Source organism: Podarcis liolepis (assembly GCF_965112155.1).
Source record: "Podarcis liolepis genome assembly, chromosome: 16".
NCBI classification, from domain to species: domain Eukaryota; kingdom Metazoa; phylum Chordata; class Lepidosauria; order Squamata; family Lacertidae; genus Podarcis; species Podarcis liolepis.
This window is the reverse complement of record NC_139567.1, coordinates 39,360,224-39,378,536: the sequence shown is the minus strand read 5'-3', so window position 1 is coordinate 39,378,536 and position 18,313 is coordinate 39,360,224. Positions and strand designations below refer to the sequence as shown.

Genomic DNA, 18,313 nt, shown 5'->3' with positions numbered 1-18,313 from the left:
GGGACTTGAAATCTTTCTATTGTGGTTGCAGACAGTCTTGTGAGAGCTGAATACAGAACACATGAACCAGGCAGCCTGGCGCTGCCATTTCCTCACCCCCAGGGGACGGGCAGGGGAAAGAGAGAGAATCTATTCCTCTTGACACAGCATTTGAAGAGCCTGATAAATAACTCCAAATCTACCCCCACTAACAATATTTATGAAGCTTCAATTTTTAATTTGTTGTAAGAGCCTCACTCTGGGAATGGGGGAAGCATTCTTGTGCAGCACCACGCAGCTCAGAACTGGGCAACGTTGAAGGTCAGCCTGGCAAATGTACTGCAAGCTGGAGGGACCTACAGCTGATCTAATTTACTTGGGGTGGGGTGGGGTTGAAATGGATGCGGTGTGCACAGGATTCTCCTAAATATTTCTGATTCTAGACACTAGATCTTAGGCCCTAATGCAGGGATGAGTGAGCCTGTCTATATATCCTTAGTGGTCCACAGCCATTAGCCCCAGATTTAGGGGAGGGACCACAGTTCCCAGGCTCCTATAACATGACAACACGACATGCTTCAGCAGCAGACATATCAACTGTTTTGTGTACTTGTGAACATTTGCTGTGCTTCATTTAACCCGGCATTGTGCCCAGTGAGTTCAGGGGAGGGGGTGTCACATAACTCATTTTGGAGCTAGCAACCATGGAATTGCAGTTTCTTCTCCAAGTGGGGGTGTGTGGTAATTGTTGGCATCTTGGAACAGGAACTTTGGGTCCAGGAGGAAGTCATCAGGCAGCCGTCACATGGTCACAGATCGCAACTGCAAACCAGAGGAATGTTTTAGGGCATTTTTGTGTTTGTGTTTTCAATGCCGCTCTATTCCCTTCTAAGAAAACCCTTCTTAACAAGAGCGGAATCAATTTTGAAAGCTTATTGAAATGCCAGGCAGCGACAGGAGTCTTTCCTGTTGCAGCAGTGGAGCTTGCAGCTTGGTAGAGGAGTGGGCTTTTTCTGCTCTTAAATTGTAAGGAGCAGCAAATCCCCTGTGATTGTCATCCTTGAAGCATCCCACAGTGTTGCTTGGTCTGGAGCTTTACACAGAAAGTAAAATGCACATGCAACAAAGGGAGTAGTGCTCCACCCACTGGTGCGTCTATATTTTGGGGTCTCTGCTTTCTAGTTTTTCATACAATGCCCCAGATGAGTGTTATGGGGAAAACAAAATGGCAGCTGCCGGTGGACCGACAGCTGCCAGAGCCATGTATCATTGTTTGGAGGAAAGATGACTTCAGTGCATAGGGCTTTCTGGGACACGGGGGCTGCAGGAGTGACCAGGGAATTCTGTGTGCTGGTGATGGGTGTGCATTGTTTCTGCAAGAATGATCTTCTTCCAATAATCTTAGCAAACAATTTCATTTTTAAAAATCGGCTGACTTTTTTCTGAGTAAATTTCTTGATTACGGAGTATGTACCTAATTCTTTCCCTCTCCACCCTCCCAATGCAGTTACAGATGTAGAACTGAAGCGGCTGAAAGATGCCTTCAAGAGGACCTGCGGACTCTCATATTACATGAGCCAGCAGTGCTTCGTTCGGGAAGTGCTTGGGGATGGAGTTCCTCCAAAAGTTGCCGAGGTAATTACTGATTTCCTTGAAGTGTTGGGGGGTTGTGGTTGAGTTGCATGCATTCAACTTGCTCTGGAAACGGTTGCTCAATATCTGTAGTCCTTTATAGCTTCACACCAACCAATATATCGGTCATAGTGTCTCTGCTAGTTAGTCACACTGATATGTATGCGTTTATAACATGGTGTGTTGCTGTTTTGTGAAAACTAGCAGTTGTAATCCTAGGGCCTGTATCAGCCTTCCCTTCGCCTGGTGTTCTTTATATGTTTTGATCTACAGCTCCTGTTGTTTCTAGCTGTGGCTGATGGGAATTGTAGTCCAGAATGTCTCAAGATCAGTAACAGGTTGGAGAAGACTATAGACACCTGCTTTTGCTTGCTTCAGGCTGAAGACAGCTGCAGCACAGAACATCTGGAGGGCACACTAGGTTAGGGAAAGCTGCACTTTTATGTGCTGGACCATTCTGTCACACTTCTTGATCAAGCAGCAAGTCACAGGATGAAGGGGTGGGATGGTGCAGATAGGAGAGAAGGTTGGGTTCTCAATGGCTGGGGTCACCAGGGAGTAGGTTTATACCTCCACCACAGCAGACCCTTTGCTCAAGAAGTGAGAAGTGAGTGGATGCCCTTCACTGCTATGGAGAACAGTAGAGTTCTGTGGTGGCAAAATATTGGGTGGGAGGAAATACCCCTGCGCTGAAAGGTGGCTGTGAAGGCAAAATCTGTGATTCATCCTTGCACTGAGTGACCAGACATTCACAGTCAGGAATTGGGGTGTGTCTTTGTGCTCAGTGTGTAGAGATTAACTGCACTCCACCATTGGGTCCTTCTAGTATACAAGACCCCACAGGAAGCTGCCTTCTGCTGAGTCAGACCATTGGTTCATCTTGCTCAGTACTGTCAACAATGACTGGCAGTGGCTCTCCAGGGTTTTGGATAGGAGTCTCTCCACCTTTGTCTCTAGTCATAACAACCATTTCTTACCCTTATACTCCAGATGTCCAGGGCTATCTTCAGCAACTTCATCATTTATCCATCTCTGTCATCCCGCCACCCACCCAAAAAGGGATGACAAATCTACACCTGATGTTTGTATGACTTGAGGTAGTAAAATAGGGCAAAACCCCCCACAATAATTTCTACCTTCTGCTATTGTTTCTTGTTAACGTTACTTCCTTCTTTTCAAAATAAAGCTCTCCTAGTTCTGTGGCCACGAATATACATTTAAACGAAAAATTAAGGCGAGTGAGGAGGAGAATTGGGTAACTAATAAATTGAATTAATAGTAGTGGGGCCTGCAGCAACTTGTTGCAGGATGGAGTTCTGCTGATCAGGATTCCAGCCACTCTGTTCCATTTCCCCCTTGCGATAGTTCTCTGTTCCCCACAACTGTCAGTCGGCATTCCATGGTCACTGGGCATGCCCATTCTTGACTGGGTTGTTTGTTGGTTTCCTGCCCCCCTTCTGCAAATCTTGGGGTGTCCCCCCGCCAAAAAAACAAAACAAAAACCTTCTTGCTGACAACTTCCCTCTTGCGCGTGGGTGGTGCCATTTTGGCTGCATTAATGACGACACTCAGTGCCTGAATGTCAGAAATAGAGGGGATCATAAACAGCTCTAGGGCTCTCCTCCCACACTTTTGGGCAAGGTATATTTGGTTCATAAATAACCTGCTGTGAAAAGGGAAGGGTGTCAGGGCTGATCCTAGTTGGGAAAACAGCAGCTGACGCAGATGGTGGTGGTGGCAGTTTTCCTCGCTGGCTGCTGCAGCTTCTCTAAGGAAATTACCGGAATCATTGAGTCTGATAGAATACTATGTTATTAGCTCCCCACCCCCCATCTAAAGATGCCCTGTGTGGCAAAGAATAAAGTGGGGTAGCAAGTTCTAGGCCTAGGGAGCGGCTTAGAACATGGAAATTGGTGGTTGAAATAAAATATCCCCAAAACATGAAGGCGAAAGTAAAGATGAACAGCATGGAGGAGTTGAAGAATGAATTACTTAGAAAGTGATAAGCAAGGTTATAAACAGGATACAAAAAGGCAGTCGTGAAAGGTAATAGTAAAGGTGTAGCAGCCTCATAGTTCCAGTTGCAAACAGAGGAAATAAGTTGAGCACCTGAATAGAAAACTGACCTAAAAAGCCTGAGATGAGACGCAAGTAAACCAACAAGAGTTGGAAGCATTATTGGGGAAGAGATGTAGTTTTTGCATACCAAAGGCTCTGGTTTCAGTCCTTGGCATCTCCAGGGAGGGCTGGGAAACACTCCTGTCTGAAACCCTGGAGAGCTGCTGTCAATCACTGACTGTTGACCCAGGGGTGGGGAGTCTCTGACCCACCAAGCAATGCTAAGACTCCAAATTCTGATCAGCCCCAGCCGACATAGCTGGCGCTCAGGGATGCCGGGAGTTGCAATCCAACAGCATCAGGAGGGCCAACAAGTTCCTCCATCCCTGCTGTTGACAGTACTTAGAATCGTAGAATTGTAGAGTTGGGATCCTGAGGGTCCTCTTGTCCAACCTCCTGCAACACAGGACTCTCTTGCCCAACGCGGGGCTCAAACCTGTGACCCTGAAATTAAGAGTCTAATGCTTTACCGACAATCCCAGCTTGGTTAGATGGTTTGTGTTCCTAAGAAAATATAATTGAAGCAGGAGGCAATGAGACTGTGGCAGAAGATGCAGAGGCAAAATGGATCAGAAGTAATTGACAGGCAGGAGCTGTTTTATCACAGAAAGGTAGTGCAAAAACCAGAGGCAGTGATGGAGGCCATTAAGACGGAAGGCAGACTTAGCAAAGAGTTGAGTGCAGACAATGAGGAGAGGAATAAGAGGAAATTAATGGGGGGGAAATAAGATTAGTCCAAGAGGGAGTGAATAAAAGCAGGCACTTTCAACGAAGAACATCAGATGCTGATCAGTGCTGCAGTTGTTCAGTGGCATGAACAGCCTTCCTTCTGTTCTATATCCACACTATTCCTTTCGAGGGGAGCAGATACAGTGCTTTCAAAAACACTGCCATGAGAGAGATCGCCTAGAAGTGACACTCCTGTGCCTTTTAACAGGTAGAAATGTAGCAGGTGAAGTCTTTCTCATCAGTAGCCGTTGATTTTCTAATTATCGCAAGGTCTTTTAAGTACACAGGAACTCCACCAGAGAAAATAAGTGAAGTGGGGCGGTGGCAGGAGTGAGCCAGCAGTAAAATACACTGAGCTGGTTGCTATTAACTCTTTATTAGCCAAACTAGGACCTGCACGATCACTGCAGATGGTGACAGCAGTCACAAAATTAAAAGACGCCTGCTCCTTGGGAGAAAGGCGATGGCAAACCTAGACAGCATCTTAAAAAGCAGAGACATCACCTTACCAACAAAGGTCCGTATAGTTAAAGCCATGGTTTTCCCAGTAGTAATGTATGGAAGTGAGAGCTGGACCAATAAAGAAGGCTGATCGCCGAAGAATTGATGCTTTTGAATTCTGGTGCTGGAGGAGACTCTTGAGAGTCTCATGGACTGCAAGAAGATCAAACGTATCCATTCTTAAGGAAATCAGCCCTGAGTGCTCACTGGAAGGACAGATCGTGAAGCTGAGGCTCCAAGACTTTGGCCACCTCATGAGAAGAGAAGACTCCCTGGAAAAGACCCTGATGCTGGGAAAGATGGAGGGCACAAGGAGAAGGGGACGACAGAGGACGAGATGGTTGGACAGTGTTCTTGAAGCTACAAACATGAGTCTGACCAAACTGCGGGAGGCAGTGGAAGACAGGAGTGCCTGGCGTGCTCTGGTCCATGGGGTCACGAAGAGTCGGACACGACTAAACGACTAAACAACAACAGGACCTGCACAGGAGTGCTAGGTCCAACAAGCACTCATCTTTGGTAGGTCTTGCCCCTGTGAAGCAGTTGCTGAGACCGAAGGTCCCCACCTCCTTGCAGTTGCCTAAATCCCCTCCTCCAGAGTTTCCCCCAAGCAATCTGAGACTGTACCTGTGTGAAGCTAACTTCTCCTCTGCTCTCTTCATGTGTCTCCTGGTTCTGGTTCTGGACATCAGAACCAAGCTCCATTGCAGCTTTCCAGTTTGTGTTACTCAGGGAGTTAGAATGATCAAGCAGCATGCACCAGCACACTTCATGCAACTCATTCCCGGTAAACCATAAGGCAGATATCCCAGCTTTATGTGCCATGTGAACAGAGTCTATATGTGTTCTGAGTATATCTGGAGGACAGATCTGTGTCATCCTTGCTGAACCTGTGGAAGACAACAGATAATCATTTCAGCATAATAATTATTTTCTCAGCAAAGCTAGCTGGGCATGTTTCTAAAAAAAATGCAGCAAGCAGCAGTGAAAATGGCAAAAAGATTTCCCCTCTTTATAAAATATTCATTCTTAAATGTTTAAACTTAAAATAATAATAACAACTCCCTTTCATTCCCAACTGTCCCTAGTCTGTAATGTGTCCTGGTGCTGGTGCATTTTCAGGGCTGTGTGTACTGTACCACAAGAGCACAACAACTTCAGTGTTGTGTGTGCACTGTTCAGCTTCTAGAAAAATTCAGCCTTGAAAAATTCAGCTGTATATTAAGCCACCCTGTATTTTCCTAGCCCGCATGACTGAGAAGATATGCATGAAAGCATAATGACCGATATCTCAATCTGGAGAGGTGTTGGAATAAAATTTCCAGGTTTGGGGCATGCCCCCCCCCAAATTGTATTTAGGAGAGACGTTAGATAACAATCCTGTGTTTATGTACCTGGTGGTGTCAGTGCTTACATATTCTGCATAATCTGGAGGTTTTCCCCACACCCCTTCTGACCTTGGAGGCAAATGGGGCATGGATGACCCATCTCCATAGCATCGCATGCTGCCACCCTCATTCCCCTTGATAAAGTGGTCCTCTGGTATAACCAGCTGTTAACCAGGACCTTCACCAGAACCACATGATGCAGTCCATGCAACGTGAAACAATTTCCCAAATTAAAACACTGGAAGTGCCTTTTTTCAACTGTGGAAATTTTCTGGGGGCTCCAACCACAATATTTGGGTAACTTTCAGAAATTATTAAAGGCCAATAAGAGAACTTGAAATTTATAGAATCTCTGCAACTGGGTTTGAATGGTAAGCAAGTTACTGGGACTCATGGCTGTGGTAGAAAAACCTGAAGGGACAGGCAGCATCTAGTAAGGGCTCAGAAAATGTCAGAAGCTTGTTCTATATAATTTTAAAACCCATTTCAACCTGGAGGCCATCTGTGATATATACAGCTATTGATTTTTCTGGTATGAATGATTAGGTATCTAGGCATCTCCCATTAAGTGAAGTCAGAACTAGGCGCAACCTATTTCTATCAGGTGAAATGGGCTAATGATTTTTTTTTGTCGCTTGAGAAGCAATTATTGATAAGACTCTGCCTGCATCTTTTGCAGATGCTGTTGTACATGTGCACAAGAATAAGGATTTGGAGAATAAATACTGAGTGTCTACAGAGCTCTAACACAGGACACGACTCTAAGTAACCTTCAATTTAACGTTGAGTCTGGTAGTTGGCACAGACTTTGGACTCGTGAAAGGCAAATCAAGTTTCTAGGCCTCATTATTTGGAGGAGAAGTTTGGTAATGTACATATGGTTATGGCAGAATAGGATTAGGTTCATTGCAGTGGAGAGGGAGTGTAGCACTTACTGTTTCTCACTTAACCATACCTTTTCTTCTGCCAAATGCGCACACACAAAAGGGAAGATTCTCCAAACTCTGTATGTTGCCATATTATTGCTTGGAAAGCTAACAGATAAATATTTTTACATACTAGGGAAAAAATTGCTGGAATATTAGATTGTTGATGCAGAATATTATCTGATTTGAATCCAGTGTATGGAAGCATGCTTCATCCCAGAATGGAATAACTTTTCGAGCTCCCAGGTTGTTGATATAAATATTACTAAATAGCACAATTGGTGTACATACATGGCTCTACATAGAGTAACACAAGCAAAAAACGGGTCCCTCTCTCATAGACTTAACCTAGTGAAGGGAGAGGCAAGAGCAGTGGGTCTTGCCATTGCATATACTTGGACTCATTTTGGATTTGGGATGGAGGCCAAGAGTGTTCAGTCAGGGGCTTTCTAGGAAAGGTGGGTTTTTTACATGAGGGAATTTAACGGAAGAGGGAGCAGGAGTGCTGGGCACAAAGGACTACAAGGTGACAGTTTTTAGTTCCTTTTGGGAGCCAATTTCAGAGTTTTTCAAATGCCAGACTAGCCACATTTTCCTATAACTTGCCACTGCCTTGCCTCAGCTTGAGATCACTGAGGCAGGTGGAAACGGAGGATGCTGAAATGAAAGCTGGAAGTCAGGGGATCATGTGTGTTTGAATAGAGCTCATGCCAGTTGTTTGGGCTGTTGCACTAAGGCGGGTGAAACCACAACTCGCACCAGCCATCATGCCTAGTGATTGGGCATTATGGGAGGTGCAGTCCAGCAACAGCTGTAGGGCCACAGGTTCTCCCGCCCTTCCATTCCTCTGAGGACAGAGACACCAAAGCGGGGCCTTTAATCCTCTAAATTAGGAAGCATTGTGTTCAGTGTTTACCTGTGGATCTCAACAGGCATGTTTATATGTACAAGCCTCTTCTGAGCCTTAGTCAAGCTTGGCTGCAGTTTGTCCCACTGGTGTGGTGGTAAACTTTGAAATGTAGGTGTGCTTTGTGACAACACTCATAGCCACACCTATTCTTAACACTATACAAGAGGAGTGTGGAACCTGTGACCTTTAAATGTTGCTGGACTTCAACTCCCATCATCCCTCACCACTGGCCAGGCTGGCCAGGGCTAATAGGAGTTTGGAATTCAACATCTGGAGGGCCACAGGTTCCCGATCCCTGTTATATAATGCAGATTAATTTTTGACCAATGCCAACTTTTTTCACCCCAGCCTTTTTATTTTTTGCTTAACATCCAGCCTGATGAAGAGTTTTGGTGGACTCAAACGCTTGATGGCTATTTTGTTCTGCTTTGGTTGATTGGTTATAATGAAGGGATTTTCTTTCCAGTTGGCGGTTTGACTCTTGGCTAATATAACCCACCTCTTCTGCTTTGCTTACTTGGTGGGTTTATCTCCCAAGAAACTTATTTATTTGGGATGCAGAAAATTGTCAGATAGCTCTCTGGGAGATGTTGATGTCATCCCTGCTGTGAAATAAGAAGCTCCTCTTCATCCCTGTTCCACTGCACCACTGGTTTGCCCCATCCTTTTAAAGGCATCATTTTCCCAAATATCTGTTGACAGGAATACATTTCTTTATTTCTGAGTTCAGCTAGAAGGTATACTTCACTTCTGCACCAAAATATGTTTTTATTTTTAGAGTATAGGTGAATTAGAACTACCTGCCCTCAGACAAGCACCTTGCTTATTAATTTATTAAATTGATAAACTGCCCTTCATTTGAGGATCACAGCGGTTTTCAGTATAAAAACATAGAAATGCACAACATAATAATCGCTTCTCGGCCTTTTGGCTAAGATCAAGAAATGCACAACATAATAGCAAAGAATGATAATACCCCCTGTTTAAAAGGCCATAGATTATTTAATCAGTGAAAGGCCTGGCTATAGAGGAATGTTTTCACCTGATGTCTAAAGGTATTTACTAAGACTCCAGGCGAGCCTCCCTGAGGAGAGCATTCCACAGATAGGGTTTGGGTTTGGTTGACATCTATCTTGGGAGACAATGGAACAGTGTCCCTTCAGGAGCCACCACAGAAAAGGCCTATTCTCATATTGCCCCTCTCTGGAGCTCTCATACGGGGGGCACATGAAGAAGGGCCTCAAATGATGATTGCAGGTTCCTGGTTAGTTGATATTGGGAGAGGTGGTCCTTGAGGTATTTCGGTCTTGAGTTTTTTAAGGCTTTATAGGTCAAAACCAGGTTATATGCTCAAACTGTCGTGCCCTGGTGAGCAACCTTGCTGCCATATTATGCACCAGCTGAATTTTCTAAACCTGCTTTAGAGTCAGCCCCATGTATAATTAATGCATTGCAGTAATCTAGCTTAGTAGTTACCGAACATAGACAACAGAATTTAGGCTATCTGTGTCCAGATAGGGGCACAGCTGTTTGTCCAACAGAAGCTGATGGAAGGCACTCTGTGCCACCGAGGCCACCTGAGCCTCAAGGGACAGCAGTGTATCTGGAAGTATGCCCAAGCTATGTACCTGTTCCTTCAGAGGGATTGTAACCTCATCAAGAGCAGGCATCCATCCTTTCTAGGGAACCCACCCACTAACAGTGCCTCTGTCTTACCTGGTTTGTGCTTCAGTTTGTCACCTTGTGTGAGTCACTCTCTTAGGGATGCTGCCTCACCAGGAGTGACTGAATGATTTCCCTGCACCTGATGGGGTTAACGCATAGGATTTTTTCCAACCTTGCAGGAGGTTGTTGGACAGAGGCCAAGCCAGAACAGCAACTCACAAAGAGATTCAATGGACAGCCTCCTTTTCAGGGAAGGGCATTTTGCCTGGCCTGCACCTTGACAGTGATTGAATGATCCAGTCACGATTGATATAGAAACATGTCAGAATAGCTGATTGGAAGTATGGAAGATGAGCAGGGCGTTGGGTGGAGACGTAGCGGACAGCCTCCTGTGCGGCTGGGAACTTGGGGCTGCCAGAAGCTGTCGGTAATTTAACTCCTCGCAGCACACAGGGGTGTCCTGGCACACAGCTGGGTAATTACCGCTCAAGGAGGTGCTTCGGCTCCACAGTCAGTTGCTTCTTTTCCTCCTTTCCCGTAAATATGGCAACCACTTTTAATTGCAGTGCAAGCAGATTTGTTTAGAAGGAGTCAGCCTTTTCCCCTCTTCTCTGGCACAGATAAATCTTAATAGATATCATGGAGGGAGCTGGGCATTCTGAAGAGTAATCTGCTCCATCAGTTTTAGAAGTGTAACATCCACACTCTTCATTTTGAAAGCAGGCTGCTCTCCACACCTCACACAGCAAGTGTATTTTCAGTGTATTGTCAACAGAAAGGGCTGTGAGGTAAATATCGTTGCATCCAAAGGTGAGATTTGTGCCTGCAGCTTTGAGAGCAGAATTTGGACTGTGGGTCCGGAGAATTGTAACGTTTTATGTAAATCATGTGTAACTTGGTTTGAATCTTAATATTGGCAGTTACTTAGGGCAGGCAGGGCAGTCTTGTAGTCTTACCTGAAGGATGGTTTGGTGATTTTAAGAGAGCTGCACACCTGGTCGCTTATAGCAGCTGTGGTGCGGAATTGGAGATTCAGTGTCTTGTGATTCCCAGGACCTGAAGCGTTCTGGGTTGTCCTGCTAGTGTCCCTGCTTGAACTGTCCACTTCTTCTGATCATGAGGCCTGTGTTCATCCATTTGGCTACACTAAGGTGGCTTACAAAATAGAGCTACAAATGTAAGCACCAACAATAGAATAGTTAAAGAACAGTGAATAAAAACAACTGTGTTTGTTGACATCAAAATAAGACAGAACTACAAAATAAACACAACCTATTTACCACAACAGACCAATAGTACTGTGCCACACGAGTCACTGCTGGTATTCAGGCTTTTGTGAAACAAGAAATAGGAAGCTAGTGCACAAAAGGGTCACTAGCCTGCAGAGTTTTATTAGACCACTGTGGACTGGCAGAAATGCTGGTGTAGAGGTGGGAAGCTTCCATCCTCTTGCAGACTACTTGGTTTCTCTTTTGGGACTAAAGCAGTGGTTCTCAACCTGTGGGTCCCCAGTTGTTGGACTACAACTCCCATCATCCCTGAGCTCTGGCCTTGCTAGCTAGGGGCGATGGGAGTTGTAGTTCAACAACATCTGGGGACCCACAGGTTGAGAAAGGCTGGACTAAAGAACGGACAAAACACTCCATCCCTCCTCCACCAGCTCACTTTGAGCACTTGCACACAATTCCTGCTTTTTGTGCCAGCCAAATGGTTAATACAAAGCTGGATCAGTGCTTCCTGATGTGTCAGAGTTCTGGTTGAAATTGACAGCATGTCAACAACTGACAGCTCATGCTTTACATTCTGCGTTTTGAGCAGTGGGAGGGAGGAGAACTCTACTGTTCTGCTATAGCTTGCAGGGAAAGTGGAAGAACCACAAAGCCCCTTCCAGACAGGCAAATTTAAGGCAAAGCAGGCCTCTCTGAGCAATTCAGGACCCTGGACAGTTCCCAGTTGGCTGAGCTATAAAAGATGTTGTCTCAGTAGAGAGCCGGTATCACATGAGCGCTTATGTATGCTGAGGAAGGGAGTTGGCTCTACCTCCTTGACAGTGTTAGAAACTGAAATATGAAAGCTAGTAGCTAAATGGCACCTTAAACCTAGGTTATGGGCTCAACAATGGAATGTCTAGGCACACTTTTTTATAACAACAATACAAAGCTGAAAATGAATGAACTGCCGCTAAAATACTCACTTTTCACATGCCCTAGTTCTTCCCCTGCTCCACCCCTCTGATATCCTTAAGAGGGTCTCTTCTCTAGTCTTCAGAGAGTAGCTGGAAGTGGGGAGGCAGAAAAAGGTCCTTCTTTTCTTCCATTCTGCAGTTTTAATCTGAAATCTTTGGTGCAGTACTTCGTCCACAGCTCAGAAACTGCTCATGCTGATGAAATTATCTGTCACAAAATGCGCCTAGAGCAATGGGAGTTTCAAACACTACTCCTTGAGAAGATAGGTGTGTTGACTTTGGGGGCCCTTTTTGATTCTGTAGGCACTGACCTCTGTGCTCTGTAGTGGAGGGGGTGTTAGCAGGGGCTTGTGCTCTGAGGAAGATGGTAAAGCTACATCCTCAAGTCAGGAGGGTCCATGGGGAAGTGGGCAGTTTGTACTTCTCCCTCATCAGGGATCATGACAAGACTAGGGGAGAATGCTGCAAGCCTGGGACTTGCTCCCCACTTTGCACCCATGCAGAGGTTTTGGGAAGAGGGACGTGTCTTGAAATGTGTAAAGTGCATTATGTTGCTGTTGTATGGAAATACTTTCTGGAGACTCTCTGGTGCCCCTGAGAACCTACACAATGGAGAGGTAAGGAGGCCATTTGACAACTGTTGAATGGTCTTGTTTTTGAAAAAGTGGGACTGGCCTATGGCAAGCACTGGAGAGGGCAATCAAAGCTGAAGCTCTATGCTGCCTGGTTACTGAATCAAAGCATCTGTCCCTGCTGGTGTTTTGTCTTGAAACTCGTGGAAATCTCTTGCATCTTAGTCCTTGTAGAGCAGCAGGGAGTGAGAGTATCTCGCCACAACTGGCACTAAGGAGAATTATATTTCTGGCACCTGATCATCCCTTGAATGTTTGTGTGGTCATTGTGAGTCAGTGTGGTAGCCTGGAATGTCCCATACATTTTATGTTGCTGTCCTATTCCTATGTCCGCTGTGTTGCTGCCATTCTTCAGGTAAGTTTGCCCTCAAGTTAACTTTTGCTTTATCGTTGTTGCCAAAGCTGCTTGTTCATCATCACTCCTGTGTTCCAGGTTTGCCTCATGGGGCGTGTGCAGTTGCTTTGCTTGTGAGAAAGGATCTCCCAAGTTTTTTTTTTACATGGGACAGATTCCTAGAAAATCCTTGAGTTAGCATTGTTGGAGGAATAACTTGGATAGACTTTTGCAGCTGGAAGCAGACTGTACTGAGTTAGATAACCTGGCTCTACACAAAGCAGTTTAATACTATTACATGTATATTAATTTCTCTGAGAAGCGCATCAGTGGCTCCTTCCTACCCCAAACCTAGTTTTATCTTCACAACAGCTCTGTTAGGGAGGTTAGATTAAGGATGGCATAAGGCCACTCTGTGTGCTTTGCAGCTGAGTGGGGATTTCAACCTGAGTTTCCCTCAAACACTGTCCAGCAGCTTAACCACTTCACTAGAACTTGGAGATGTCTGTCTACTAGAGCTGTGCAGTGTGTTAGTGGGTTTAAACAACTTTAGCATATTTGAAGCATGCAAAAATGTGATTTTTAACAGAATTGGAATCTAAGGAGCTGGCACATGAAGCCATTAATGGACTTGAATCATATATGCTTAAAGCTATGCAGTGGGTTTCTCTCTGAAGGTGGCAGAAGCTGTTTTGAAGCTGAGCATTTACCAAGCCCAGGAAAATAGTCCCTTGGCTCCTTGCAGTGTTTTCTGAGAACCAGGTGCTGCTTTACAATAAAAGGACCTGAAATACACTCTCAGGGCTGAGCTTCCTTGCTCAAAACAGGCCCTTTCTTCCATTTGAGGCCCTGCTGTGTTTTCAGAAAGTCAACCTTGTTTAATAGCCAGGTAATGTGAGTGGATAAAATGGCTGCAACCTGCTGTGTTTTTGTTTCTTATCTTCCACGGATGAAATTTCCAGCATAATGGGGGGCTGAACATTTTTTAAGACTTTCAGCCTTCTCGGAATGGAAACTTCAGAAAAGAAACACCAGTGATGAGAATCTGGATGGCAACAAACTTGGCTCATTTATTCATTCCCAATTTTGTAGAGTTACCTGCCTTCAGAAGAGATGTGCCCAGAATAGTAATCTCTTTGATCCAATGTCTCTTAAGGTTCTGGGTTAAACATGGTCCCTGTTTATTGGCCATGCTGGCTGGAGCTAAAGGAGGTTCGAGTCCCAGCAAGATCTGGAGGGTCCCAGGTTCTCCAGCCCCGATTTACACCAAACCTGAGCAATTCAGAGACCTCATAATGCCTGCCACTAGCCGGGGCTTGCAAACTGGAGGGCACAGAGCAGGGGAATTCAGCTATTGTCAACAGGAACAAGATAGGGTACTAATAGGAGCATCAATTATGGCCTTTGTCTCTCGCAGTAAAAAAGGACCCTGCTTGGAAGGGTGTGTGCATGCCAGTTTCCATGGAACTCTCCTTGTTTGGGAGCCTAGAGCAGGACAAAAATTGAAAGGTCACTCTCTGCCTCCAGGTTCCTGTAGTGCTTGTTTGGAACCAGTAGCCACTACAGGTATGGGGAGCCTTCTGTACATGTGACTTATTTGGAATGGTATTGAAGTCTTTAAGTTGGCCTTGCAAATAAAGTCAGTGAACATTATTAGCCTGTTAATAGTGCATGTGCCCAAGCATGCCAGCTTTGATGATTAGTGACAGACAGACAACCTGACAGGAGGAGGAGAGCTCCACTCCCTTTCAGGGAGTCACCTCTGCTCTGCCTAGTCACCTCCAGTTTACCTCTAGAAAACTGGAGGAGAGTGCTTGTGATATGATTGCTTGGGCTAGAAGAAGAGGTTGTGGCTTTCTATGTGCCAGTGTCCAAACTTTAGGAGAGCTGGCATCAATTGTTTAGGGAGAAGCCTTTTAAAATCAGCTGTAAATAAAACCCCAGGCACTAGGAGTGCCTGATATTTATGCACCTTGAAAATGCTCCACCTCTGGTTCTTGGAGAAGCAAGACAGGCTGAGTTATTTTAGAAGCAGGGGGAGATTTGTCCTATGATGACTTCTCGCATGCCTATCGGACCTATAAATAATCACCTAGTGCTGCAACCTGAAGGGTAGCTAATAAGTAATATGATATACTGTGCGTGTCTGAGGACAAATGTGTTGGAACAGGTTTGTAGGCCCGTGAGGCTTGAGAGGGAGGTGACAGAATGGCCATGCCACTGGTGACTTAAGTATGAATGTTCATTCCCTCCCAGAGTAGCTGACGCACTTACAGGCTTGGTGTAGGTCAGCTGTGGTCCTCCTGATGTCGTTGAACTCAAAACTCACAGCAGCCTTAGCCAGCATAGCCAATGGTCAGGGATGATGGGAGTTGTAGTCCACCAACATCTGGAGGACCACAGGGCTCCCCACCCCAGAAAATAGAAACTGGCCAGCTTCCTTGTGTTTCCTATCAATTAGTGGTGGGGAACCTTTGGCCCTCTCTTCTGAGGGACACATTGTGCTCATTCTGGGGTAGTTTGTTCCCCATCCTGCGCTTAGCTCTCACTCGTGTCTCCTAGAAGCTGTCAGCATGTGACAACAGCCACATCCTGGGAACAGCTTTGGTTGGCCGACTAAACTAGGTGAGGGGAGCCAATAAGTCTCAAACCCTCAGTGAGTTAGGGACTTCCCCTGTATGTGAAGACAGGCTCTGGTGGATTGAGTGGATGAGAACAATACTAGGTCCAACAGTTAAGAAGGCGGTTTCTGCACATGGTTCCTCGGGTTAAGAACTTAATTCGTTCTGGAGGTCTGTTCTTAACCTGAAACTGTTCTTAACCTGAGGTACCACTTTAGCTAATGGGGTCTCCCGCTGCCGCCACGTGATTTCTGTTCTCATCGTGAAGCAAAGTTCTTAACCCGAGGTACTATTTCTGGGTTAGCAGAGTCAGTAATCTGAAGCATCTGTAACCTGAAGCATTTGTAACCCGAGGTACCACTGTATAGGTAAGTAGGGGCAGATGGGGCCCATCAGCCTGGGAAGGTAGCCCATCTAGGAGATGAAAAACACTGATCCTAAACCTCCACTGCTTGCAAGACATATTTGGGAGAAGAAAAGTCTAAGGAGTAAACTTTACACAAATTTGGAGTGGAGTCCCTAAGATGGCTGGGTGGTGCCTTAAACGCCTCCTTCCAGCAACTCCTGCAACTAAGCAGGTGCCCAATGTATGGCTCTGCTGTCCTCTGGAACACATCAGCGAGGCCGAGAGCGGGGACATTGTCTGGGCAGCCCAGGACCTCCATACACGCTGCCTGGGCTTGTGCCCTGGGGAGGTCACTTCAGTGCTGATAATGCAGCCATGCTTGCTGGAGCTGAAGGGAGTTGTAGCTCAGCAACATCTGGAGGGGCAAAGGTTCCCTGTGCTGGCTATAAATAGATAAGCAAGGCTTTAACACTTGTTTTTAGAGTGGATGGGAAGTTTTCACTCGTAATAATAGTGCTTAACATTGCTTTAAAGTACTCAGAACCACTTTACCTGCCTTGAAAGTCAGTAGCTCTGCCACCCACATTACAGATGAGGGGAGGGAGGGAAGGAGGCTAAGGAGGCAGCCAAAGGCTGATATGTGAGTTCATATCAGATGCAATGTTCATACCAGGGACTTAAATCACTTGCAATCCAGTCACTTACAGTGGGAAATGTTAACTAGCAGCCACTGGAGAGTTCTTTCTGTGTCATAGTCCTGCCAACCATCCGCATATAAGTCCTGTTCCTACTCAACCTAAGATGCACAGTTGGGAGAATAATATATGTGGGGCTCTAAACCACCTATTGAAACCATGTGTCGTTTGGCTTTGGGCTAGGGGCTGATGGTTGTGCTGGTCAGCTCTGTTGATGGGGCTTGGTGTAAATGTTGACTTCTGGCAGTGGCTAGAAGCCCAGGATAATGTATGGGGTGTGGGTGACTTGGAGATTCCCTTATTGCAAAGGCATTTGATTTTTGTAGGTTGGGTTTAGTCGTGCATGTTTGCCTATGGGACCACTTTGTATAGAGGCAGGTTTGAGTTTCACACTGCAATCTTTGTCTACTTTTACACCCAGGTGTTAATAGGTTTAAAGCCTGCGATGCCAGGTCGAGATCGCCTTACATGTCCAGGCTTTTAACACACCTATTACCTCTTTGGAGATGTTCATTACTTTTTGGTCCCAATGTTTGCACTGCTGTTGTTTTTATGAAAACTGTTGTTAGCAGTTGAATTACTTTTTATTGTTTTGTTTTTAGTTTTATTGTCTGAAGACTTTAGGTGGGGTTGCATGGTATAACATATTCTAAATGAATAAATATTCCTTCATTCCAGACTCTGGGTTGAAATGGAGAGGCAATTGCTTCCAGGTCCTGCTTGTGAGCAACTAAGAATTTCTGGCTGACTACAGCTGGAAACAAGATTCCAGTCTAGATAGACAGATTCGGGAAAGCATTTAGTTCGGGAGTTTTGTGCTACGGTGGCCAAGCGAAAGGATTAGAATCTTGTCTGCATGAAAGCATAAAGAGTAAAGTTTTCTCACTTTCTTTCTGTAACTTTCAGGTCATATATTGCTCTTTCGGTGGCACGTCCAAAGGACTACATTTCAACAATCTGATAGTAGGCTTAGTCCTGCTAACGAGGGGCAGAGATGAAGAGAAAGCAAAATGTAAGTAGTGGCACTGTCTGGTTTTTTGGGGGGTTCACTGTGCACTTGAGCTACTTGCAAGAAAGGCAGGATATAAGCCTAATATTTGGGGTGGGGGTGTGAATCAGACACTTCCCCCACAATCCATAACCTTGGACATACAGTGGAACCTCGACTTACACCCGCCCTTTCTCGCGGACGTTCCAAGTTGCGACCGTGGCAAACCCAGGTTTGCAGCAATTTGTGCATGCGTGGAAGCGTTTTTTGCCATCCACGCATGCGCACAAGCGGCTGCTGCCGTCTGTGCATGCGCAGAAGTGCTCTGCCGCCGAATGCGCACGTGCACAATGGCGCCTCTACTAGCGTCCAGTTTCGCCCAGCAGATGGGCCTCCGGAATGGATTATGATCCTAAGTAGAGGTTCCACTGTATCAGGTTGCATTTCCCTCCCTTCACTTTAAATGGGAATCTAATGTTTAGTCAGGAGGGTTAGACCATTAGAGTGAGGCGGAGGCATTCTATGAAAGAAACTTGAGACTTTCCACTTAGCATCTCCCACTCTCTGCAGAAGAATCAAAATATTTCAGTTGGAATGTTATATTTGCATTCAGCTGTAAATTGTGTGTGTGTGTGTGTGTGTGTGTGTGTGTGTGTGTGTAGAG

General features: G+C 45.6%; 1 protein-coding gene across 6 annotated transcripts in view; it reads left to right on the top strand.

The window, feature by feature from the left end:
• The window catches only part of USP32 (ubiquitin specific peptidase 32), a 122,664-nt gene that overhangs the window by 34,948 nt on the left and 69,403 nt on the right, over window positions 1-18,313 (top strand). For all 6 annotated transcript variants that reach the window (XM_083479737.1, XM_083479734.1, XM_083479736.1 and 3 more), the window contains exons 2-3: window positions 1,487-1,614; window positions 17,568-17,673. In XM_083479737.1, the coding sequence (XP_083335863.1) occupies window positions 1,487-1,614; window positions 17,568-17,673 (234 nt within the window). The remainder of the gene's footprint in view (window positions 1-1,486; window positions 1,615-17,567; window positions 17,674-18,313) is intronic.